This window comes from Plutella xylostella, chromosome 18 (genome assembly GCF_932276165.1).
Source record: "Plutella xylostella chromosome 18, ilPluXylo3.1, whole genome shotgun sequence".
Classification (NCBI taxonomy): Eukaryota; Metazoa; Arthropoda; class Insecta; order Lepidoptera; family Plutellidae; genus Plutella; species Plutella xylostella.
In genome coordinates, this window is record NC_063998.1 from 10,727,192 (window position 1) to 10,754,449 (window position 27,258).

A 27,258-nucleotide genomic window follows, 5' to 3' on the forward strand; every position below is an offset into this window, starting at 1 on the left:
TTTTTGATACAATATTTAACTCTCTGTACTTATGTATTTATTGAAGAGGGATGTTTTGAAGCCGGTTTGTCATTCGTACTTTAAAATTTAAATGTAGAGGACAAAGAGTGTTGTCAGAGGCAAGAATTATGTATCAGATATGTGTCGGTAAACCTGTTAATCTCTATCCCAATCCCATCAAAAGATGCTTGAAATTGTAGGGACCTCTTTCTAATTTCCCACCAGTTTCGCTCTGAAAGCCTCTCGAAGTAGCGTCTTCGCTGAGGAAAGCGAAGTCCTGGAGGCTTACTCTATCTTTACAAAAACACAAAAGAACGAAAGATGCCGTGCAATCGGCACGTTTCAAGCAACAAGATAGAATTATAGTTAACACAGCAGTAGTAAATTTTCTAAACTTGGTTTTGTAAGGTAGAGTGACCCCCTGGTCAAGAGCCTGGGAGCTAGCTCCATCATCCCGGCGCGGCGGCTCGCGGCACGTACAAGATTGCTACTTTACACCGCGAGCGACGCCTTATTCTACGTCCACCGACTGGAAACTATTGTGCCGTCGCTTATTCTGAGTTTGTTCAGTTTAAAAATAGCTAACAGCACTCGATACAGCGAGGGAAACTCTGCGTTGCTGGTGGAATGAAAGCGACTGACAGAAGTGTGAATTGCCTAACCTACCTTACGTTTATTTTGCAGTGTCGATCATAATTTTCATGAGGCTTATATACCCAACAGTGGGCAGATACGGGCTGATAATGATGATGATGATATAAAAGTATAGTTACCTACTTGTTAGTAAAAAAATACACAACTCCCTTGATAAAACTTTCTATCGCCAGGCAATTCGAAACATTTCCAGTGTCGAGAGATCTAGAATAGCAGCCGCAGCCGCTCATAATGAATCCACGCGCCCAATGTGATTCTGTATGAAGATCTTATCACGAAAATAGTTTTAGATCCAAATCTTCGCAACAAAAGATCAGCCGATATTTCATTCCAGTATCAGAAAAATCTTATCTAAAATGTAATGAAAGTGATCTTGATAATGTTCACTTTAACTTAAATGAGAGCAGTTGTTATTACTACGTATCTATTATCATTTTACGGATGAAGCCTGATAATACATGTAAGTACATTAAGTACCTACAAACTCATAATCGATAAAACCATGACAATAGTTATGGAGAACTTCAACTTCATGATTTAATTTAAATTATATTTCCACGCTTTGTTTAATAAGATTTCCCTTATTCGGTAAATATTTCAATGTTTCACGGCCCTTCATGATCTCTATTCTTATTGGCTGAGCTCCTTAATTCCGGTTATCGTATTCAATTACTATTGTACCCACACGCATTATCATAACATGATCAGCAGGCGGGATCTAATCCCGGATTTTCATTAGCGGAATTCAGTGAACGACGCGTTTGTGAATACGGTCGTAAAGTTAATGAAGTGTCTACGCGGCGCACTCTATGTACTGAGTGCCTATTCTCCTCCTTAAAAGACATCGCAAACAAATCGCAAACTGTCATTTTCCATTTGGACAAAAAACCTACGTGGCGTTTTCGAGGGTTCGTTAAAAAAACGTTTGTAGAAATAATGTAGGTAGGTACTCAGTATATAGTTGATGTTCACAAGTAAACGCTATTAATATGCCTTTGTATTAATCTTTGTTCATGTTGAGAAAACATGAATTTATTGAACGACGCTTTTAAAAAACGTTCCTGTTAAGGTCACAGTGGAAATAAATCCAGTTTTACGGAAATTAAATGAAATATTGTTTATTTGACGTAGAATTTTACAATTACTTATAAATAGTCATAATATTATTCTAAAACCATTTCACAAAGGCCCCGTCATTAAAGAGGAAAGAAATGGCGAAAATAACTCCTCGAGCATCTTTTCACGGTTCCATGACGGTCGCACAACTGTGCTTGTGGTATGAGAATGAGACTCCTGGTGGCGTGGCGGCTCATCACCGAGCATTAACCGAGTTATGGGCAGCGTCGTTCAACTGCCATGTTTAAAGTTAGGCGGAAGATTATTAGGTATTTTTAATTAGGAAGCCTAAATTTGCTTTCGGCCCGGGCATAGACGTAAACCGTTTTATAAGTAAGATTATAATTATGTGTAATCAGGGAAACTTTTCTAACTTAATCAAACATGTAAGTAGCTTTGTTTATTTTATACTAACTTAAATATCAACAAAGAAGCAAATTAATATCACCAGCGTGCGCATTATACGCTAAAATCTTTTCTATTATGTAATAATCAATGTCCCCTATATACTAAGTAAAAATGAAACTGTCCTTTATCCACACACGGTCAGGCGACCATTACCCAACCTTAATAGCACCTGCGGCCGTAACTCAGAGATATTACGAGCTCCTGAATAGATGTTACGGGAAACTGGCAAAGAATCTCGTTCGCCATATCCTTTGAACCGCCCGCAGATTCTACTTATGTCGTTTATGTAAGTTTAAGTGGTATCACAAACGATTATATGGCTAACTTCTGTTACGGCTAATTTAATATAGCACACTTAATGGCTGTGATCAAATGATACAATGTGTTAAGGTTGTTAGAAACCATTCCGATGTAAGTAATAATATAGGTATCTTAAGGTAAACCTAGTAACTGGTTACATAAGCCTCTCCCGAAGAGCTCCAAAACACTCTATCCTTGGCCTTCCTCACCCAGCCACTGGCTAAGCTGTCTTAGGTTGTCAGCCCAGCGGGCCGGAGGGTATCGCATGCTACGTTTGCATGGTCGTGGTCTCCACTCATGCTCTATTTTACTGACTCACTGCCTCCTCAGCTTGCGGATTTTAAAAATTGACTATGAACAGCCTGCTGATGATGATGATGTATATTATTTTACTAGATTAATAGGTATTAGGCAGGTATATACAATAAGCCTAAGCACTTCTCGACGAGTGCTCTCACAATAAAAAGGTACATTTGCCTAAGTTTATTTTTCATAAAACTTTTACGATTCATGTTAAATCGGATCCCATTTCCGAGGAGGGACATTCCGGAAAATAAGCTCTAAACTTTTATCCGTCCATAGTTTACGAGTGTAAAGGAGGTCTTATGACCCTTGGCCTCATGTAAATGTCATAACTACCTAATATTGTGTCAAGAGACGGTTTACTACTATACAATCATGCACCCCTATAAAACGTTAGTTTTTATAACAGCCCATATTTTTACGGTTATAGCGGCGTATTCTTGACTTTGGACGTCATATTATTGGATGCGTGGTGGACTACAGGTACCTATAGTTTGTTTAAAGCCGTCTCAGAAGGTAGTTGGGTTTCATTTATTTTATTCCTATTCTTGTAGGTATAGGCATCTCAGATTATAGAACTATATCATAAGTTTGAGCTAGCTATCTAGAAATGAAATGAGACAATTAAATTTTAAAAAAATGTAATATATTTAGTTTACAAATACTAATTAAGTATATTGAATAATATGGCATCACAGTTTAATTAAATACTTACGGCACCTTTTTACATTCTTACATTATCATAGCTAATTTATTTCTTAACTTTACAATAAACACCCTTAGCAACATTATTTTAACATTATGCTTTAGCACCAAATTTAAAAAAATCACACTACATAACAATACAAAACATAACCTAAGAATTAACCTATCGTTGCGGTTGGTAGCCTCCGAAGATGTTTTGAGCGAACTTGCCGAAGTATTGCACGGGGGCGTACGTGGGGGCCGCGGCGAGGGGCTGCGGGGCGGGGGGGAGGAACCCGCCCTGGAGGAGCACCGGCGCCGGGTACAGCGGCTGCGGGGGACCTGCTGGCTGGTACTGGAGTCCTGGCTGCGGGGCTGGCTGGTACTGCACGCCAGGCGCCGCCAACAGCTGCTGCTGTGGCTTCAGATATACCATCTGCTGCTGCTGCACCTGGATTTCTTGCTGCTGGTACTGCTGACTCCTCTGTTGCTGTTGTTGTTGGTAGTTCTGCTGATGGTTGATTTGCTGCTGGTTCGCTTGCTGATAGTTCTGCTGCTGGTACGCTTGCTGTTGATTCGCCTGGTGCTGTTGGTAATGTTGTTGCTGGTTGGCTTGCTGCTGGTAGTTTTGTTGTTGATTTCTTTGCTGTTGCTCGTAGTGCTGGATTTGGATCTGTTGCTGATTGTTCTGTTGAGGCGCGTTCTGGACCGGCTCAAGCTTCGTGTTGTACTGAATGGACGGATGGACGTAGTTCTGTGACGGCTGGCTTTGAGAGAAGCTTGCGTAGCTCACTGCTCCACCTTGACCCTTTTCGTTGAAGTTCTGTTGACCGAAGTTAGCCTTCTCCAAAGTTTTGGTTTGCGGTGTTTGCAGATTCTTCAATTCCCTCTGGGCTGGCTGTGGTCGTTGGGCCTCCACGTTGGCAGTCTCCTGTTGTATTCTCACAAACAAGGCGTTAGCTTGTAGTTCCTGTTGCCTCTGTGGCGGCACCGACGGGGCCTGCTGCTGGGCGCTCTGTTGTCGAGCGAACTGCTCCGGCTGTGGCTGCAAGAACTGCAGGACCTGCGGCTCTGGCTGCTGCTGGTACACTTGAGGCTGCTGAACCTGAGTCTGGGCATACGACGCCTGAGGGTTCTGAGGATACACTCCCGGTTGCTGAACCTGGCTTTGAGTGTACGTCACTTGAGGCTGAGGCTGCTGGATGAACTGAATCTGAGGTTGCGGGGGCTGCGAGAACAGGATCTGCTGCGGCTGAGGAGCGTACGGTATTTGAGGGATCGCGTACTGGATGAACTGCTGGGGTGGAGGCTGAGGGTGCTGAGGACCTTGGATCTGCTGCTGGGTGTACAGAATCGGTTGAGGTTGTGGTTGCGGCTGCGGTTGCAAGAATATTTGCTGCGGTGGCTGGTTGAAAGTGACAAATCTTGCGAAATTGTTCGGTTTTTCTGGACCATTCTGCTGAAGCTTCTGCGATGGGTTGAAGAATTGTATCGAGTTCTGTGGAGCAGGCTGGTACACTTTGTGCTCAGAGTATGCTAGTTGAGATGCAACAGGTGCTGATACTTCGTATTGCGTCGGTGATCCAAGCTGAAATCAAATAAAATTGAATGAATATTACTATAACACGTAGGTATTAAAAAAGGTATATCTAGTTAGTCATTAAGTTCTTCTTACCCTGGCCTGGTAGACAGAGACAGGAGAGAAGAGATGCGTGGCGATGGCGTGTGGGAGCGGGACGCCCTGCGTCACTACGTCAGAGATCTTTGGCGCCGGGGGCGGCACGGGAGTCGCGTAGATTTGCTGAAACAAACAAATATGAAATATTATAACCTTCATAATATAAGTATAGCAAGTTGTAAGCCCTTGTTATTCCAAATAGATAAGCATCTGAATTGGTAAATGTTTCATAAATGTACAATGCCTCAAGCAAATTATACACTTCAGTAAAGGTAAAAAATAATAGGTATTCCGCATTAATTTATTCCTTTTCATCCCTAAAAAGCTCTCTCGTTTGGGAATGCAAGATATGCCTTTTAAACGAATACGGTTGGGGGCGTTAAACTGTCTTGAAAGTTGGTAAGTTTGTTTTTGCTAGTCCACTCAGCACCACAAAGTTTTGAGTTATATAGAGTTATTGTCCACTCCAGCGCACTGCATCTGTGGCCTGAAACATGGCTCTTTTTACAGCTTTTTGATATCGATAAATTGAACAACACAGATGCTCAATAAAAAAGTTTTTATGTTTTTAATATACGGTATATTAAACAAACTAGTTACATGGAGAGACTACTTAATATAATCGAAATGGGTACTTAAATCGGTTGGTCATTTTTAGGGCTACGAATGTGAGGTAGTTAATGTTTAAGTACGTCGTGAAATTGTATAAAGTAGCCTTTAATCTCCGCTAAGTACCTAATTATTGTTTAAAAGTAGCACCATATACAAATTATATTATGTCATTGTATTATTTACTTTTTAATTAGATATGTTCACAGAAATAATTATTTAACAAATGTTTAATGGCGTCATTTCGGATTACCACACCCTAAAAGAAAAGAATAATTAAAATAAAATGTATACTTTTTCTCTACATCTATTCCAGGTTTACACCCTGTGACAAATTAGCTATTATACATGGGGATACCGCCGCAGAGCTCTCCCTTGTGATAATGAGTCCTACCTCCCTGCTGAAACCGGCTGAAAAATAGCGTAATAAGCTGCGGCCTTTTTGGAATCGGCGTTCCATTTTTGAAAGCTAATGCGGTGCTAACGGCTGGGTTGTGTTTTGTTTTGTGATGTGTGGAAGGGAGAATCGTTGGCGTTCCCTTAAATGTAACATATAGGCATGCTCTTTAAGTTGCTAAAACATTTGGCCATGATGTCACAGGTTGTTTCACTTTTATGTTTTCAAATTTAAAGTCACTATAATATTATAGGTATATTTTTTTTGGTCTGTTGTGTAAGTAATCTAACCTCTCATGGACCTTGCGGAATAATGGATTCAACAGAGATATTTTTACACTAATTTTATACTTAAACAAAATTATGAAAATCGGTCCGTAAATTCCACAGATAATTCCACAGAGGCTCTCTATTCATAGACGAATAGAGAGCCTCGGTATAGATTATGTTTGAAAATTTTGATATTATGATCAAGGATAAAGGTTCCGTATCCGGATATTTTAAAACAAAACAATATCAGAGACAGATTAAACGAAATGTCAAACCTTTATCACAAATCATACGCAGGTAGGGCCCGCGTCTGCAGAAATAGTTCTCTAATTTGTATACTATGATTGCTATTATGTGAAAATATACACTTACAACATAAACTTGTTTTTAATGGTGAAGCGATGTTTGCAAAAAGATCTCTTTCTAAACCTAAAGATGTAAGTATATCATACTTTCATTAAATTCTACAAGGGAAATAACACAATACTTAAAACCAGGTAGAGCCCGTAGATCAGTTGCCCGAGCACAGGATTCGAAACCTCCGTTTACGTTGCGTATCGTCAAATGTCACTGTCAAAATGTAAGCCAAATTTGTTAGTTCCTCGTTAGTTCCAAAAGTGGCATTTGTTTTTTCCATGTTAGGTGGAATTACACCAAACGCTAAACGTATTTAGTAGCCTGTCATACGTCTGTCAGTTAGTACAAAATGTATTTAAAATTTCATTTAAATACCTACGTTTAGCGTTTGGTAAAAGCGACCCTTCGTGTAGATTCGAAAATAGTATCGAATCTTATGCTCGCGCCTCAGTAAACATATTTCCCTGTTTATTTACATTTCAATGTTTTCCATAAATAAAGTAAACAATCCTATTATCTTACAGAAACTAAGCCTCATGAATTTACAGTACGCCAAGTGAAAATCTTTTGTCGTTAAAGGGAGCCCGGTGTAGGCCGGCGATTAATTCTTAAACGCTGGGGACTGCTTGGTGTTCGGCCTCTTTCGTTGCGTTCTCTTTTAATTACTGGCTGGAGAGATTCGGAGTGAATGCGCGCGGAAAATTATGAAAAAAGTTCTTACTTTGTTATTTGTAGTTCGTAACCTACTTGCACTGAATGTAGAGAATCAACTTGGATTTTAATGAGCATGATAATGACGATCTGGGTTTCCGCAGGAATATGAGAGTACGGGGAGACTGCAGTAAATTCTGGTTCTAGAACGACCTTGTGCTAGTACATTTTATGCTATTTTAGGATCACTTTTGCTTATAATTTCGGTAGTATTGTTAGAAACTGACCTTATCGGCCAAGCCTTCGCCCTCTTCACAGTCGTGCGCGGGCGCGGGGCTGGTGGCTCGGAGGCGAGCACCGAACACCTGCAAGGAGTAAGAAATATACTTGTACTAACTCCTTTTCATCATTTAAAATTTCAGGTATTCGGTTTTGTACGGACCTAGGATTTTATCATTTTTTTTTCCATCCACTGCAGGAAAGGCCTTCGTTATATTTTATTCGGTATGCGTACCTACTTATATGCCATCAAACAAGAGTCCAGTGTGCATTTTGTTACAGATGTTGTCAGGGCCTTATAATTATTACTCGGACTACTAGAAACAAAGTTATTAGTTATTTCTGCGTTAAATTATTAGCGCCCCACGTCAAGGCACTTTAGGCAAATTAGCGAGAATAGCCCGCATCGGCCCGCGACCCATTTACCCCGGAGGTTGAGCCCCGGTGACAAAGGACCACCATAAATTCCGTGGAGTGTCGCCGCGCGGGACAAGCTGGCGGGTCTAATGGGGACGATCAGTGAAAGGGTTGGTCCAGGGCCCAGTGCGGTAGACTGAACAGGTACAGAAAGCTGTTTTTGTTGAAATATGTTATCATGGGTGTATTAAAATAGGTACTTTCGATTTCGTTTAGTACCGATGATTTTATGATGTATACCTAGGTAACAAAAAAAATATTGGAAATAAATTAATGTACCTAAGTAAATGTGTAACTACTTAGATAAATCTAGAGTAAAATAATTGCACTTGTTAGTTCAATTATCGTACGAATCCTCAACATTACTTCTATGCTTATACACAAGTATGATTTCATTGGTAACTAATTGTGAATAGCATACTTTAAGTGAGATGATTGTGCTATTACCACGGCAACCCGCACCCGGCCAGCTCATTACTTGCCCATCTAGGTAATCGCCACATAATTTTCACGCAAAAATAGAACCCTTTTCTGGAGAATCCGATCCAAGCATAATCTTTGCTAATGCAACACTTAGCTAGAACGCAGCGCTATCACTAAAGCCTTAAGGTTGAGAATGCAGTAAAAAAATCGATGTGCTTCCACAGCAAAGACTGCCATTGCCAATCTTATTACGTAAATTGCAGCTAATGTTCCGTACATTTTGTCTTCCAATTCTGCGGTGTTCGCTGGATTTTCCCGTTCGCGTAGTCACGGCTCTTATCAGCGGACCCTGATCGAGGCGACACTTTGGCAAACATTTCATAAACTTAACCATCAATATGCAAAGCGCTCACAAAGCCTATAATACACTAGGAATCGCTCGGATCCCTTATAAGTCCACAATAAGGGTCCAAATTGCCCGCCCCACTCGAGGCGTCGATGTGTGCGTCACTCCTCAAGAAATAGACGGTTCTTTTCTCAGCAATAATCGGCCATTTTAGTGACTCAAAGGAAGAGGTTTTGAGTGTTATTCGCGTCGGGAATGATCAAATTATATATTTTTTTCTCGTCAGTAATCATTTGGACTACAGATGCTCTCAGCTGTTCTCAGTAGCCATTAGGCTTCATGGGCTGGCGGAGGGCGGGCGGGGGCGTGGGGCGCGGGGGGTGCGGGGGACGATAATACCAGCATTAGCAGTAACGGCAGGATGTAAAAACCGATACCTGTTAGTTGCAAAAAACGTAAATGGAACTTTTTCTGCTTCTCGAAGTTATGGCCGAAAGAGACTTTAGCGTGTTGGTCATAAAAATATACTTAAGTACTTATTATCGTATAATACCTACTTATATTAGGTATATTATAATTATATTTTTTCTGTTATTAACTTGGTTCAAAAGTTTGACCAGTTTAGCAACGAATCCGTTGACTCAACATAACCGGGTATAATTAAGAAACGCATTTTTTCCCTCCTAATTAAATTTTCATTTCCCAACGAGGCTGCCTCGGCAGTTTCAGTGACTGCAATAAATTTTACACAAATTTCACTTCTAATTTATGCTGAATGACTTGTAAATTATAATACTCGTATTACGTACCTACTATATTTTCTTAATTTTTTTGTCAATACCTTGGGTGTAATAAAAATCTGTTTTTATTATCTTAAATGTCATGTTAGGTACAGTCAGTTTCAAAAGTAGCTAGTAGCTGATACTGTAGGGACTTTTATAGACCTAAACCGTTTAAATTAATGAATAGGCGGTTTGCGAGTTTAACAAGGTACAAAAGTATGCTTATAGCGACTTATGAGGCTCTAACTCTCTCTCTGTTGCTAACTCGCTCTCTATGTTGAAAACTAAATTATCATCATCACAACCCATCACGTCCCCACTGCTGGGGCACGCATCTCCTTCCAATGAAGGGATTTAGGCCGAAACCAAAATATGTTGATAATTGAAAAAAAATAAAAACACGCACTCACGCCTTGTACTAATGTACTCCCTTGCGGGGTAGGCAGAGGTGCATTGCTGCACCCACTTTTCGCCAGAGTGTAATGTTAGTCCCAATGTAATAGGGGGCGGGCCTATTGCCATTTTACGGGCACATCCAAGACCCGAGAACAAATATCTGTGTTTAAACAAATATCTGCCCCAGCCGGGAATCGAACCCGGGACCATCGGCTCAGTAGTCAGGGTCACTAACCACTACGCCATTCGGTCGTCGTCGGTTGGTAATTGAAATTCTAGCAAAAAGCTTTCAGTTCAAACGTAGAGCTATTAATGCTATTGCAGGTGCTTGTAGCGAAGAGGTTCCTTGTTGACGGGTGCAGCGGGGCGGCAGGGAGGGCTCTCGATAAATACTCAGATCTCAAGTGATTTTCACGAAAACGCTCCTAAATTAGCACGAGCACCGGAACTTCGAGATGCTTCAGCCAAGTAGTTGGCATTTGAATCTGGATTAAAATATTAAATAACAGAATAATAATAATTACTTTATGAAATTTTTAGAAGAGAGAAATTTATTTATTTTCAATTATTAACCGAACATAGAGTGTAAGAAAAAAAAATACAACTTCGAGTAAAAGATTTTCAAAAAATAACTGTATTCAACGGTTGTTCGTATTCCGTGTTGTTTTTTCCCCACAAGATAATATCATAATTTATATAACGGAAAATCAGTGGTATTTTTCCTCGCTGTCAAAGCACAAAAGTCAATTTGTATGCTAATTTAATCGAATTCGAAAATTAGAAGTATGTTTTTCGAACAAATGTGTAACACGCCGCTCAGTGGCATATAATATGTAGTAGGTAACAGATAATAGTTATGCTGATAAGTAAGCTTATTTCGTGGTAATCATATGGTATCTATTTCTTTGAATATCAAAACTTAAGCACTAATCTAGGTATCTTATACTACATCGTCTTAAATCTCTCTACCTACGTAGGTATAACTCGCCATATTCTATATTGCTACAAGGCAAAGGTAACTTTCATAAGTAGCAAAATCTGCAAAACCATCGAAAAGTAAAGTTAAAAAGCACTGTATAAAAGTAATTGACTAATAAATCACACCAATTTGACGAAGGAACCGTGAACTTGGATGACGTGGAAATAACATAAAATTGTATTTCATTGAGTCATCAAAAATATATTTTGTGACGAAAAATAAAAGTGGGCAGTTTTACACCTCTCCGTATAATTAGGATGGTTTCAGTGGAACCAACATATATATTTTTTTAATGGTGACTGTTTAGTTGTGTAATAAGTAGTTGCTTTTGTTACATAATTGCTTAATTTACTTAAATTGTTTCTAGACGATGGTGCGGATGCGGCTGCGGAGGCGCTGGTTCGAATCCATCGGATATCTCTTATTGTTAAAAACGATGTTTTTCTTCGAAATTAATTTACAGTTAAGTGTATTTAGTTGTTGTTTATGTTCTGTGTTTATATATTTATTAATACATCGTCTCATTTACATATTATTATTCTTCTCCGTTGAATACTGAAGCTGGACTGAATAGTAAAAAGACAATTTGGTGATGTTTACGGCTCTCGGCACATTTTCTACGAATGAATTCCGCCCTGTCAACTCATAGGCTCTATATACTATTGGCTAATGAAACTGAAACTCCATGCTTAAATTTACCACTCATGCTTGAATTTGAATTTGAATTTGAATGGATGTAGTCGTCTACTAGACATAGTTCCATAGAAAAATGCGGACGAGTCCTCAATAGCTTTACATTCGATGGATACTCGCACCAGGGAAATCACTTTTTACTGGACGATCTTTCACACTTCGTTACAATGGACATTTATGTGTATTTGTTTAATAGTATATTACAATACTGTGATGTCTTGATGATCTACGACAGCGTAGTCACCTGTTGCTCGGCCGAGCTATCCTTTCACTTCTCTGTATCGCGACGATCAATCTAGATTAATTCCGACGTGTATTATAATACTGATTGGTCTCATTCAATCACTGATCGCATTCAAATATTGCTTATGCAATGCTCACCGGATGTGAGGTATCATATAAGTGACAAGTAAGTAGCATAAATTCAAAGTTATTTGGACAGGGCACCTTTGCTAGAAATGGACTCTGATCAAGGCTCATTTTATAACTAAGCTTTTTGCGTCTGAATGCTTTTATATAAAGTAATAAGAAAAGTAAGGCACTGATTAAATACACTTTAGGCTGTCTTGAACTTAATCTCAAGACATGTCACTGGAGTACTAAGCCGAGTGACCTTTTCACCACGAGCGGGCGTGGCCCACATTTAATTTACCCGTATTTATAATCCAATTAACTCAGTTTCTGATGTAAGTGAGCGTTTTGCAAGAAACAGCGGGATATGCCAAGATTTAATCTAAATATACTTCAACATAGCGTGTGTGATATACTGATAGTGATTGGCGAAGGGCGCAGACTCCGTTTAATCCTAGCTTAGCTTTCTAATAGTGATTAGTGATATAAACGATTGGGTAGAATGTAGGTGAAAATACTAGTTGGTTCTGAAACACCGATGAAACCCGGTCGACCAACATGAAGGGAATAAACCCATGAAGGAGAATATACATAATATCTGTTGCAATTTACAGTGTAATAGGTATCACCTTTAGAAGTTATTAAAAGTAAGCACGATATGGAAATGGTACTATACAAATGCACTGTAATTAGCTGCAAGTTATAAGTTTCTGGCCATATTGATACCTTCAATTGTAACATTAACTTGTCTAGATTTAGATAATTAAAATAACTGCCTCTATTATATATAAAGGAATATGTATATTATTGTATAATGCAAGTTACCACATAAAGTATTATGGCAGCAACAATGTTTACCGTCCGACTTTAACATTTAAAGTAGCAATTACAAAAAGGTAGCTTTCTCCACATACCCTTCCTGCCTGATGCGTGGTGTCGGTATGACATCAGTGCGTGTTGCGCAAGATCAAGAACCCGTATACACGCCCGCCCCTGTGCGTTGCAGGCTGCGACGCACAGCACGTTATGGGATAGTAATGTTACTAGAATTTTCTCAAGACATTTAATTTCAATACTATTTATTTATTTATTTTATTTTATTAGGACGGATGATTTTAAAAATCTGCTTTTAAATGCCTTTTCAACTGGAAAGATTTTTAGATGCTATCAAACAAGTATTTATGCCATAATCTATTTTACCAAACCTTGATTTATTATACGTGTGTATTATACGTGATAGGAAAAATTGTTCACATTATTTGTTGAGCCGTAACTTTATACAACACCATTTAATATAAGGACTGCAGGCTTACATTGTATAATTTTAGTCTTATGTGTTTTTTTTAATCAGCGCCACTACAGTGGGAGCGGCTGTGGCACACACATGTGCTACAGTTTTGGCGCGGGCGGCGGGCGTGCCTGTGAAAGTGGTCAGTATGTGTAACGCCCGGTCCGACCGCCGCCGCCGCCGCCGCCTGGGGGTCACTCTACATGACGGAAAACTAAGTTTCGGAGTGCTGTTGCGTGAGCCACGACTCTATCTGGTTATATGAGACGTGTCGATTGCACGACAGCTCTCGTTAAATTGTTTTCCGTCAGTATAGAGTAACCCTCGTCATGCGTCACGTGACGCGGCGAGACGCGGCTTCGGTTTAGTTCAACGATAAAAATAAATTATGCTGATATTGCGAACTTTGCGCTTTAATGGTCCTAATTCACGCTAACTTACAAGAATATAGATTTATTAAAGAACATGCTCCTGAAAACATTCAAAATTTTACTCAAGCTCATACCAAAAGCTTTTTCCTTACACGTAATAAATACGACCCCGCATTTAAGGGCCAAAAAACTCGTACAATTTAAATACTTTGTAACTGGCTGTTACTTCCAACCGCGGAAAAGTTTCGGTTTCTTTTGTGAGCCGAAATAGAATAACTTAAAACTTGCAAAAGGTAAAACGTACCGAAGTTTCGAGCCGGAATGTGTTGTGTAAAGAACGAAGAAAAGTGGCCCAACTTCGCTGCACTATCAGGGATTGCGAGGCGGTCAACTGATTTATCAAATTGGATAAAAAATATATAAGGTAAAGGTTATCTGAGGAAAATTACGGAAATTCACAACCACATGGGTTACAGGAAAGTGTGATTAAGATGTAATGTACAATGTAGTAGTAAAACATGGAAGTAGCTCCTGCTACCGAATCTCAAATGTATGTGGTATGTCTGTGTCCATAAAAGCTGATACTTGACGTGCCACAGAGCGGCTACCTCGGCTGACCCAAAATGGATGGACAAGTGCGATTCACCCAGAATAACCTGTTACAGTAATTACCACGTAACCAGACCAACATTGCCAGAATTGAATCACTTACACAATATTGTCATATGAAGACAAGGGAAACTCACAATCATTGATCGTTATAACATACCTACACATGTGTCTCATGCAGTGACCGGTCGAAGCCATGCGTTGTGCCGTACCCATAGTCCATATGTCACACAACTATGTGGGCTTGGCTATACGTAATGAACTTACCGTGCACGTGTCTTGTCTACTTTATCAAAGTTTGAGCTAAATATAAAAGGTACTTAAGGTTTTTACCATCGATACTAACTCATTATGCTTATGATATCTACTACATTAGAGAAACATATATTATTGTGACTATTTACTTAAACGTTTAGATTTTGTAACTGGACGAACTGGACAGATCTTAGGCAGAGTTAGCAGGTGATGGCTACATATATATATATATATATATATATATATATATATATATATATATATATATATATATATATATATATATATGTGGGGACATCTCACACACGGCCATCCGACCCCAAGCTAGGCAGAACCTGTGTTATGGGTGTCGGACAGCTGATATATCTACACAAATACATAGATAGATAGATACTAAATATAAATATCAACACCCAAGACCCGAGTACAAATATCTGTCTTTAAACAAATATCTGCCCCAGCCGGGAATCGAACCCGGGACCATCGGCTCAGTAGTCAGGTCACTAACCACTACGCCATGATGACATGATGGGACTGGGTGTTGCGGAGCCCCTTGTACGAGGCAAAAAAATATTATCTAATATATTATATTTTTGTATGAATTACCAGCATGCCTCAAATTGATTACGCAAACTCTTAGTACAAATCATGAATACTACGAGTACATACAACACACATATCAGAGCACAGAGACATGACCGTATGTGACAGTGTAGCCAGCATTGTAAGCAAACGGCATTTTGCATATTCAATATTCATATTATTAATGCTCCATTCGCGGGTCACAGGCGCATGCGTCGGTCTACATCACCACTAGTATGCTTATTGGACCATGTGAAAGTAGGTATATCTATTGTATCTGAAGTCAAGGCAAGAGAAACAAAATACTAATCAGAGAAATAAAATAAAATAAAAGAATCAGTTCTTTAGTAATTGCGGTATTTCACTATGAGATTTAATAACAAAGTATATAATATTAAATTGTTAATTTCTTGAACAAATGAGTACATGCAGCAGAATACACAAAACGGCTGAATGCGGATGTTAACAAAACAATGTAATTAATATCTATCCCGAAACCCATTTTCAGGAAATCTCAACATTAAATAATACGCAGTAATCCTTAAATAGTGATGGGGTAAGACGGGCTGTATTGGCGGAAAGAGTGTCGATAAATACTGCAATATTGATGAACTATCCCAGTAGGTATTTAACATTCACTGAAAATGAAAATGAAAATGAAAAATGTTTATTTCGTTAACAATAATGGTTTACACAATCTATAATCAAGTGCTGAGACCAACCTAGTAGGCTATGTAATAACCTGTGACAGGAGGCCCCGCTCTTCCATATCTCTAGTAGGTACTTAATTATATCAATAATCTAGTGTTTAATAATAATACAGTGAGTAAAAATAACTTTGAGATTATAACTTACTAAGAAATATAAAGAAAAACATGCTTAGGTGAATATTAACATATTGTAATATCATGCTGATGTATGTGTGTGTGTGTGTGTGTGTATGTGTGTGTGTGTGTATGTGTGTGTGTGTGTGTATGTGTGTGTGTGTGTGTGTGTGTGTGTGTGTGTGTGTGTGTGTGTGTGTGTGTGTGTCGTGTTGTGTATGTAAATAGATGAATGAGTATGTCCAATACTTGAATTTTAGATTTTTATGATATATATTTAAGGATTTTTTCAGTATCTGCATAATTTTGTGTCTTTAGCCAGTCTGTAACTTTTATTTTACATTCACGTGATGTGTTTTGGTAAATGTCCAGTAATGTATTTATTTTATTATAAATGTAACCACTTTGCGTGGATTCACTATTCATCAGTTAAAAGTATTCACTAAGGGCAAGGCCCCATTGATGAAGCGTTTTCGTAGCCATATATTATATCGTTCCTCAGCGACTCGACCAATGTCAAATTTAGCCCACCTATTCTGTCTAAACACTATGTCCTCGGCCTTCCTTTTCCGACCACTACCTAGTCTAAGGTGATCGGCATAGCCGAGGGGTAGTCACAAGTTATACACTCACGGGCATTGAAAAAGTTCCAGACAGAAAATCACCAAGTTTTTCCTAAGCGCAAAAGACTAGCTTAATGACGCCGTCTGCAATATTAAAGTACATTCAAAAGCTCACCAAAATATTACCAACTAAAAACGTAAACATTTTGTTCAAATTTCCCATGAAATGTATAAAAAATTGAGGTCATCCAGTGTCGGAATTTTGTTAGTGGAATTTAACTGTTTGGCCAAATGATGATATCAGCTGAATCAGTTATAATTGTACATAAATGAGTATTGTGCAGCGACCAGCCCCTCCCTGGCTCTATCAGTCATCTCTGGCCCTTCCTGTTTCTTGTTTCAGAAATCTCATTGTCCAATAACAAAAGGATTGTAAATGTAAAGACACTTATCTAATAACTCGGAGATAGCGATCGTATTTATTTATGGCTATGGCAGGTTTCAGTTTAATCATTTGTTTAATTTAAAAATAGGTGAGATAATGTTCTTTATTTGTACACAAAAACATGGAAAAAATTACAAAAAACTAGAGTGTATTTATTAAATAAAACAGAATAAAATGTGATCTACGACTAATAAACCTAAACTAAAATAGTACCTATAAATACTAAAATATTATAAAACTACCTAATAATAAGATAATGTTTGTATTTAATTTTAAACCCAAATAAATAAATAATACTGACACATCTGAATAACAAAGAAACAAACCTTGAAAAGGGGATAATTCTCTTCTTTATCTGAAGATCAACAAATTGCATGGTATTTTGTTCCCCGCCGCCGCCGCCGCGCGTCTGAACCATCTGATAAAACCTGATAATTTGTCTCGGCAACCACCACTCTGAGGACCAATTCCCTATTTGTAGCCATTCATTTTATTTTCAACCCTAAGACCTTCGACTCTATAATTACTCTTGCATACTTGGGTTGCTATCTTCGATTGGCAAACTTCGACTTCAATTGTACTCTTCTAAAACTAAGGTTTGCAATTTGGAAAAGGATATTTTGTGTTCATTGTTGTCTAGATAATTGCCTATAAGTCAAGATCGTGACTATTAAGGCATATCCAGGATCACAAAGATAAAAGTTAGCTAGGACTCAACTTTACTCAACGTGGCTTACAATGTAGTCATTAAGATAGACAGACGTATGAGGATATCTTATTTATAACTAAAACTAACTATAACCGTTATTTTCAAAGCAGCTGCGCTGAGAAACATAAATATCCGATCAAACTTCGATATTAAAATAGTTAGGTGCAGTTTGTGAACTGTTTGAGGCCACTAGGTTCCTCGTCAGATAATCTTGAATGCCGATATTAGTAGAACCTTTTTTAAATGTTGTTAAACTTAATTTATTATTTTTTCAATTTTTTTTATTTTTTTTTTTCTTAACCTCTATTGTCCCACTGCTGGGCAAAGGTCTCTCCCTGAACATTCCACTTATCCCTTTCTTGGGCCTGCTTCAATTAAAAAATGATTTTTTTAAGCTCTTTATAGATATTATTGTAGAAAAATTGTTCAATTAAGCTCTACCTTACAGAATAAATAATATGTGTATTAGCTCAGTCTACTGTTACTGTTAGACTGAGCTAATACACATATTTATTCTGTAAGGTAGAGCTTAATTGAACATTTTTTTTGAAACCTCCGGGAAACTAAGCATCTGTATATTGTGTGTAAATTATCTGTAGAGAGATAATCAACGATATATGTACTTCACTTTAAAAATCCATTAGCTATTTATTACATAATAATTAGATCACGACAGGCTCAAGCACCAAGTGACCGGATACAATAAAATCTAATCTACTTATGACCTAACATCCTAAATAAATACTTGTTACCGTACGACACACTTTCCTAATACCCATGCAGCTAGTACTTGGTAATTGGTCGAAAAAGAAACAAAATTTAAATCACATCTGTACCTAAAATTTATACCGCGGCGGCTAGGATAATATCCTCAAATTCTCCCTTTATGCGTATTATATATAAGTAATGTATTAGTAACGAATAATATGAACACGATCAAAGTTACTACACATAAGTGCATTATCCTGAAAATGTCCCAGATATGGGCATGGGCCGTCCCTCCCCGGCCGCCCGCCCGCTTCAACACATAATACAATCCAACGTGCCCTAACAGCCAATTTATATTCTGTGACGTCACGCCTACATAATAACCCCATGAATTAAAACGTTGATGTGGCAAAAATTGCCCGAACAACACGAGTTTATGAGCCACAAGAGGTTGTAAAATTAACTTGGGAAATGCCTTTGTGAGTGAAAATATCGCTAACGTGACGACGCGATAAATAGGCTTGGGCGGGCGGAGTGATGGGCGGGCGTGGAACTTACCAGCGAATATGGACGCGGTCCACCGGTGGACCATTACACATCATTGATGACGTAATTACGATTACGTAGCTCAATTTCCTAAACTATTGTAATGAAATTAGTTCAATGATGAGTCCTTAAGTTGGAATTTAAAGTTCAAAACTATAAAAGCTCACACAAAGCTGACACATAAGGCAATGCACCTGTTACCACCCCATCAGGAATATCAGGTGTGTATAGTATATCACTAGTTGGTATATGTATATAACTATTATAAGTACATACCTGTGACGGAGCTTTGTCTTGTGGAGTTTCTTTAGAGTCAGCGTATTCAATGCCTGGAGTAGGGGTCACTGAAACGAACATACATAATTATCATTTTATATGACATGCTGAATATATAATTAAATAGACCATAGATGAAAAAAAAATTAAATACAAGAATTCACTCATAGAACTTACTTTTGCTACGAAATTGACACCGCGTTGATGTCTAATGTATTAAAAATGTATACTCGCTACGAGATTCATATTTCAATATTTATCTTTTATTGTTCCTATTTTAACACTTATCAACTAAATAAAAACATGAAATATGATAAAACCAAATTAAGTAATTACTTAAATAAGGAGTGGAAATGTAAAAGACCGCAATTAGATAAGAATATTCATTATATCCAGAGTTGTGATCTATAGACCCCATACGCCATTCATGCGATTGCTAATTGTTTGTCTCACGTATACAAAAATTACTTTGGTTTTGTAGCAAAATTCTATAACAACATTGTAGGAAATTTAAAATTTAATCATTAAAATCCTACTATTGTTAGGGAAACTGACTCTCAAAATTAAACCGACCGAAAATGATGATTATAATTTTAAAATCCAAAATAGCGGACAATATCTGTTGTTCAATGGAACCGGCCAAAAACAATAACTTAAATATACTGTGTCAATTTAATCCTGCCTTACATGCGTGGGGTAAATTTAATTTGGATTATTGGACCCAGTTTTCGGCCTTGAAAAAATGCATAAATTAATGAAAGCTACGATCTTTGTCTTTCATAGTTTTAACTGGATTCAATATCATGACTATATAAGTACTGTTTACTAACCTCCTCGAGTGATGAATCAATTTGTATCTTAACCGTAAATTTGTTTAGTTCTCTATGTTTAACCATCAGCTGCCTAGCAGGGTCGCAATTTACCATGCACGGTGCGGTGATGATTATGATATGATTTTTGCTACTATTTTGAGATGTGTCACCGTCAATAAGAATCAGACATAAATTAACTTCACAGTTCACTGACCTGAAACAGCCGGCGTCCTCTTATACAGCCCAGAGTTTCCTTCTTTTGCTTCTCTCTTCTCGTTCTTGGGCTCATCTTCTGTCTTCTGTGTACTTCTAGAAGATGCTTTAATCTCCGCTGCCTGGCTCACCGCCAGCGCTAACAACAGCACTGCCTACAAATTAACAAACATACTTGGTATAAAAACTTATCCATCATATCTCACCTCTATCTTTTTAAGGTATGAAAGGATAGAAATTCTGATGAATAGGTGAACAGATTGGGTAAGTTCTGCTATCCAGTAACTTACCCATCAGTCGTTGTCGAAACTGTAAAGCTGTTAAACAGTTATTTTTCTAAAAGTTCTCGTATGTACTAACTAGAAATTTTGCTATTGTTTAACCATTGTTGTGGTTGCATCGTTACTAGAGTGCCAGAAGAGAGGCAGGATGTCTTGTCCAACATTGGGGTCAAATTTTAAGGGTTGTTAAATGATGTTTACAAATAATTTTTACATACTAAATCAGTCACTTCACAATTACGATAAAAGTGCACTGCTTTCAGGCCAAGTATGTAGATTGGAAATGATAGAGTAGCTTTATGGCAACTGGGTAGACCTGGCACCATCAATGTAGTAACAGACTTGTGTGTGTGTTACTTACTCTTTTAGGAGCACATAATGATGTAAGAAAAACTAAGTTAAGTTTAAGGAGGGTAGTTTTCTAACAGTTTTCACTTTAACGAATGTCCAAACCACCCGGCAATATTGCTTCCACTCATGGCATAAGAAAAGCTTTGCAATTACCAACTACACATCACCACCGCTTACCGCGTAGACCAAAAAAAACTGTGAACATAACCTACATACGTCTCATTACGTCACAAAAACAAAAAAAAGTCACCCACCACTATCTTCATTTCCGCTCACTGACACTTGCACTCTCACTCGGCGGTCTCGCGGTGGCGCGAGATCAAATGATGTGATTGGTCGCGAGTGTGAGCTTATATGCGTGCGCGCAAGGGGCGGTTGGACGCACATTGAAATTGGGGAGATAGTCCGAGGGGAAAAATCTGGGGAGGAAAAATACAGCAGTCTGACTGAGATCAAAACTAGGGTACGTACACAGATGCTACTCGAGAGTGGAAGGAGCTTTTACTCCCTTCTAGAACATACCTAATAGATGCCAAGTATTTTTCACGATATTTCAATATACATACATAGGCACATAGGTATACCTATTATTAACTGAAAAAATATAGTTATAGCTTCTATTATCCTTTTTGCTGGTGCAGCTATATTTTTACTGTGGCAATCATGACTCTTGCCGAAGAAAGCTTTGCCGTTTTGATGGTACATCTCCCTGTGTGCAGTGTTCCGATGCGGGTCACCGGTAGAGCTTTGGGGGTAAAAGGGTACATTACTGGTTTTGGTGAACTATAACATATGGGTATGCGTAACAACTTATATTGTACTTTGACTTATGTGGGCGATAAACACTGACTCAGTATTTATCTCTCCATTACATTTTATCCAAAAGTACTATCTATGATTACGTATGTTACTTGCAATATTAATTAGTTTATCCTACAGACATGTTGAAATATCGGATTAGGTTGAGTAGTACCTACGTATATTTTAATCTTGAATGAACGCAGGAAAGAGCTGGTTAGAACTGCGTTTACCTTCGCATGTGGATTAATCCTTCACTGTCATAATTATGACGTGAATGCGAGAGGACGCGGTATTAACAACATTTTGCCCGAAACATTGCAGAAATGCAGTTGATGATGCTAATGTTGATGATGAGTGGCAGCTGTCATTAGGAGGAGGAGGAATGTCGCCGACGGAACCATGTCAAGAATGATAAGATAGTTTTATAAGATCACGCCTGTCTAGAAGGTTAGGACAGTAGGCAAATTGAGTATTCATAGTTGCTAGCTCCAATTGTTTAAAGAAAAGAAAAATATAATACCTAAGCCTATCTAATTTTAATCCCCACGAACCTTACACTACCCCTTTCCATAAAGCAGTGTGCAGCAAAAAATACGACCCTATTCTCGCCATTAGCTCACGATCATCAATAAATTAAGATTGTCAATATAAAGGAAACCTTCGCAAGCATACTGCCGACCCAATTTTCAGGGATAATTAATAAAACAAAACCCACTCCTCGATAATTATCTAATTAGGGAACTGCGGAGTGCCCCTTCTTTATTACTTCTTCGTTAAACATTCACACCGCAAACTTCCCGCAAGATATTAGTTGGAGAGGGACGGGGTTGCTGATTGGTTGACACTTTCATCTAAATAATCTAAATGTTTAATTGTTTTTTCAAATATTCTATTTCCGAATACTGTGGTAGAACCCAGTGACTGGAAGTATAACTAGTGGACTCAACTTATAATTACGATATTATCGTCGCAGTCATAGATAAATGAATCAGCTAATTAAAAAAGGTAAAAGTACACTCGCGGGCAATGAAAAAGTTCTACCTGCCAGCCACTGCCGTTCCATAAATGTCACTCGAACTTTTTCATTGCTTGCGAGTGTAACCCGTTTATGCTTATAATATAAATCTTACTTTAACCTGAAACTCTAAAATCCTAAGACCTAACCCTTAAACTTGAAAAGCATTAAAAGGAGCTTAACTTTCAATAAAATTTCGTGTTCTATAGTTGCACTAATGGCACAGCTTAAAGCTTTCCTTCTAGCTATATCCGCACTGTAAATAACAAGCAAATGACGAAGGTCATCAGTTCGTCATCGTCAAATGTCGTATACGCTTCAAACTCTCCACCCTACGCCCTATCTCGCACATTACACATTATGTACTAACTTGGCTAGTTGCGGACACTTCCTATCCGGTCACTATCAGTGGGCAGAAATAACGTCATTATACGTAATTATGGATGTGTAGATTTAATCTTCACCAAAGTTACTCTTCCTAACATTAATAGTAGTAAGGATAAATGAGCACTAAAGCTTGCGGCTTCAAAGCTTTTAAAGGGAAATTTCATTCATTCTGGAATCAAACGAATTGTGTATTTATAATGTAGTGATGAAAATTTTAAGTATTTCATGAAGTAAATATATCAGAGACTTATATTTTCAACTTATAATATTAAATTAAACTATATTCCTTGAGTAAGTACACTGTACCCATTTTATATCTCTAGTCCATCCATCCAAAGGTTGTCTGGAAGAGATCGCTATAAGCGATAAGACCGCCTTTTGTACCCTATTTAAGTGTCTATGTAAAATTGATAATTATTTCTTGGTGTACAAATAAAGAGTACTGTATCTATATATCTATCTATTTTCAGGGTACAGAGTAGGTGATAAAGCTCAGTGAATCGGACAGTAACCCTTCATAGCAGCGCCTGGCCCGGTGCACTTAGCGTTGAGGTCGCCCGAGATGCCTGAAGCCGCCAGTATCTCATCTATGAAGGAGGTCTGTACAGTAAAACATTAAAATCACATCAACTGTAGATACATCGCAGAGGAATAGTTGTCTCATTTCGGACCCGGATGAAAAGAGAGGAGTTTATTAAAGTTTGTGGCAGCCAGGTAGTTCCGAAGAGACCTAATCGCTTAAGGTATGCAGTTTTTATCTTATTTATAAACTGACATTCATGGTCACATTTATGAGGACTTTTATTCTAAACTTGAACATTTTCAGAGTAAGTTATGCAATAAGTTTAGACGGCACCGAGTGGGCAGTTTTCGTAACTACATATTTCACACTTTGATAGCTTCAAAAGTTATGTGGAAATATTCAATTACAAGATGACATGGTCTCAAACGGAGTCGCGTAGTTGCTGAAAGTTTCAGCGAGTCGGCAGCGGCGGCACTCAACTGTGAGGAGGATCATTTTGATACAAGTTTCTATTTAATTTTACAGTTTCATGAGACGTTTTAAGTTTTGATTAGAGACAAGCTGTAAGTATTTCACTGCAAGGTTCACTTATTTGAGCATTTTATATTTTTTCAATGTAAGTATAGGCATAGACTAGAATATTATAACTGAGTATAGGTACATTTACGTTTGTTTTTTATATGCTTTTTGGGGTATTTGGGTCCTCTTTTTGGTTATATGGTTAAATTTTGGACATAAAACCATGGGTTTGGTATGAAGATCGCCACACTATCTGGGTCTATACACCATCTGCTTCCAGCCAGGGGTGTCCCACGCTCATTAATTCAACCGGATAATGTACAGACAGGGTATCCCTAATTTTATGATACCTATTATATTTGAACTTATACTATTATTTTAACATGACTGTATTCATTGCCTATGTACTCAGTTGCTTGTACGTGTGCAACTGGAAACTAAATTGCTCCTCTCAACATACAATTATACTTTAGTAGTATACTTTTGTACTATACATAAGCAGTTACCAAACAATTGGAAACATTGTAAGAATGTGGCCAATTCTCCAGGAATGTACAGTTGGTACCGCTATGCGCTTCCGCGGCGCAAATTTTACACATTTGTTTGTTGATCGTGCGCAATACAGAAACTAGGAATCTATTTGCATCGTACAATGACAAAGGCTATTGCAATTGCAGCTCATTGAAAGATATAGGCCTTATTAAACTCCATACTCCTGTCCTAGACTTATCTAGTTTGGCCCAGTTACTTTCTTTTTGTCGGTCGAACTGACTGATAAAGAAAGTGGCGTCAACGGGAAAATAGGTTTACCACCTTTTCTTAAATTCCCCGTCGGTATTAGTTATTTTCGGTAACTTAAAGCACCTAGGTATTTTATGGATTGAAGTATTTTGTCACCATTTTGTTACATTTATCCAATATCAAACCACTCACGTCTACTACCCTATCACAATGTTGATAAATGTTGCATTTTGCAAGAAAGGCGTCTGATCTGAATGCATGTCGCATAATTTTACAATACATTTCAGCTCTTATCAGGAGCCTCATTATGACATAGACTAGTCCATTATGCAAACGCACTAGAGCAATATTCTTTTAAATTATTCAGCGTAAACTGGTCGACCTAAAGTCGATCGTGTGAATCTGTGTGTTACACACATCCTGTGCAGGCTGGTGTGACACAAATAAACATTGTGTTGCCGAATGTAATGTAAAACTATTTCAAAGCAAGTTTCCGAATATACTTTTATTACTTGTCTTGTCTCTTGGTGGGGTACTCTAGACCTCTCATAAATTCATATACATGTGGGATGAAAATAAAACCGCAGGTGCACTTGAACAATCGTTATTTTATTTATTTACACCCAAGATCGATAGAACAACATTTCGTGCTAAACGCCATTTTCGAAGAGAATAGGTATTTATAAAAGGAAACAGCATAGACAATATACCTCTACTATGCAATACTCCTTGTCCCTACATCCTACAACCCGGCCATCCTGCAGATAGTCTGCCCTCAGACTATGAAAAACATATTTATAAAATCAAACAACATAAATCTACACTCTACTTTCAAAACAAACGTAAAAATAACAACATAACATTAAATTAACAATCAAAAACGAACTCAAATTTAACAACCTTACTTCTTTTGAAATAAAAATGCCACCGTAATTAAAACACACTCATTCTTCGTCACACATTCGACATCATCATCATCATCATACAAATAAAAACTTAGGTATAAAAATCATGGCGTCACATATTCAACGGAGTACATGGTAGTCTTTAGTCATTGCATCTTTCATTATCCTTCCTGAGAAAGTACCATTATCGTGTGCCCTTCTCGCAATTTCTTGCTCCATTGCTCTCATCACCATAAATCTCTTCTCGTATTCTGTGTAAGGTATTTTCTTCTTTATCCAATCATCTCGATACTGCATGTCCGTTTCTTCTAGTTGTCTTATGACATTGATTTCGCTAACCACCTTATTGTTACGAAATCTCCTTGTTGAGCCATCTTTCTTCTCAACACTAGCAACCTCGCCTGTATAATTCACCTTTTCAACTTCAATAATCTTTTCCTCATATAACTCATCATCTTCATCAACTTCATTCAACTCAATTGGTATCTCTATAGTTTCCAAAAGTTCCTCCTTTTTATTCTGTAAAATATGTTTATTTACAACTTTCGCCTGACGTTGACGTTGACATTTCTCGTTTTCGTTCTCCTTTGTCTTTATGGCTGTCACTTCTGTTTCCTTCGAATAATCATTCGCCTCGTCCATCCTGACTTCGAACATAATAGAGGTCTGCTTTGCCGACATCTTCGACTGACATCTGTATCCGCTGCTCTGTCGCTGATCAGGTACCTGTTTTACCGACACATCAGCCGGTTGTTCGCCTCTCGTCTCCTCCTTAGCTGATGCTGCCATCTTCTTTTTACGGTCCGTCATCAGCTCGTGAATGTGCTTCGTATCAGCCTTGTCAGGAAATTCCTCCAGCAGTGCCCGCTGCAGTTCCTCAAAACTCTTGAATTTTTCCTCCGTGCGGAGCCACAGACCTGCCACACCAGTCAGAACACGTCGCGCTATCAGAAGTTTTTGTGGAGGTGTCCAGCCGGACACTTCTGCATTGTCGCTGAAGTCCTCCACCCACCTTGCCGCCGTGTACGCCGGGTCTGCTCCCGAGAAAGTCGGGATTGTCGCCGCCGTCATCATCATGTAATTCATTTTTCACCTTCACCGTATTAATAATCCGTATAAATCATTATCACCTTCAACTTTTATACAATATACACCTTTAATTTTTCCACCTTAATTATATTTCAATATGCCGCCATGCCGCCATCTTTGCCGTGTGCGAACTCCTTCACGCAACACGACCCCTTATTTACAACTATTTACACCTTTTGTACACCATCTTCAGCACCTTTGGCTTATTCTCATCCCGGACGAGCCCCCAAAAGTTGTGGGATGAAAATAAAACCGCAGGTGCACTTGAACAATCGTTATTTTATTTATTTACACCCAAGATCGATAGAACAACATTTCGTGCTAAACGCCATTTTCGAAGAGAATAGGTATTT

The 27,258-nt window shown here is 38.3% G+C and overlaps 1 protein-coding gene across 1 annotated transcript; it reads right to left on the reverse strand.

The window, feature by feature from the left end:
• Positions 1–3,410: 3,410 nt before the first annotated feature.
• On the reverse strand, positions 3,411–26,902 carry LOC105380896 (RNA polymerase II degradation factor 1). Its single transcript, XM_048627528.1, has 6 exons — positions 25,949–26,902; positions 20,295–20,448; positions 19,269–19,336; positions 7,714–7,791; positions 5,141–5,266; positions 3,411–5,053 (listed from the first exon to the last, which is right to left on the reverse strand). The coding sequence occupies exons 1-6, from the start codon at positions 26,900–26,902 to the stop codon at positions 3,650–3,652; spliced, it is 2,784 nt and encodes a 927-aa protein (XP_048483485.1). The 3' UTR covers positions 3,411–3,649.
• Between the last annotated feature and the right edge of the window lie 356 nt (positions 26,903–27,258).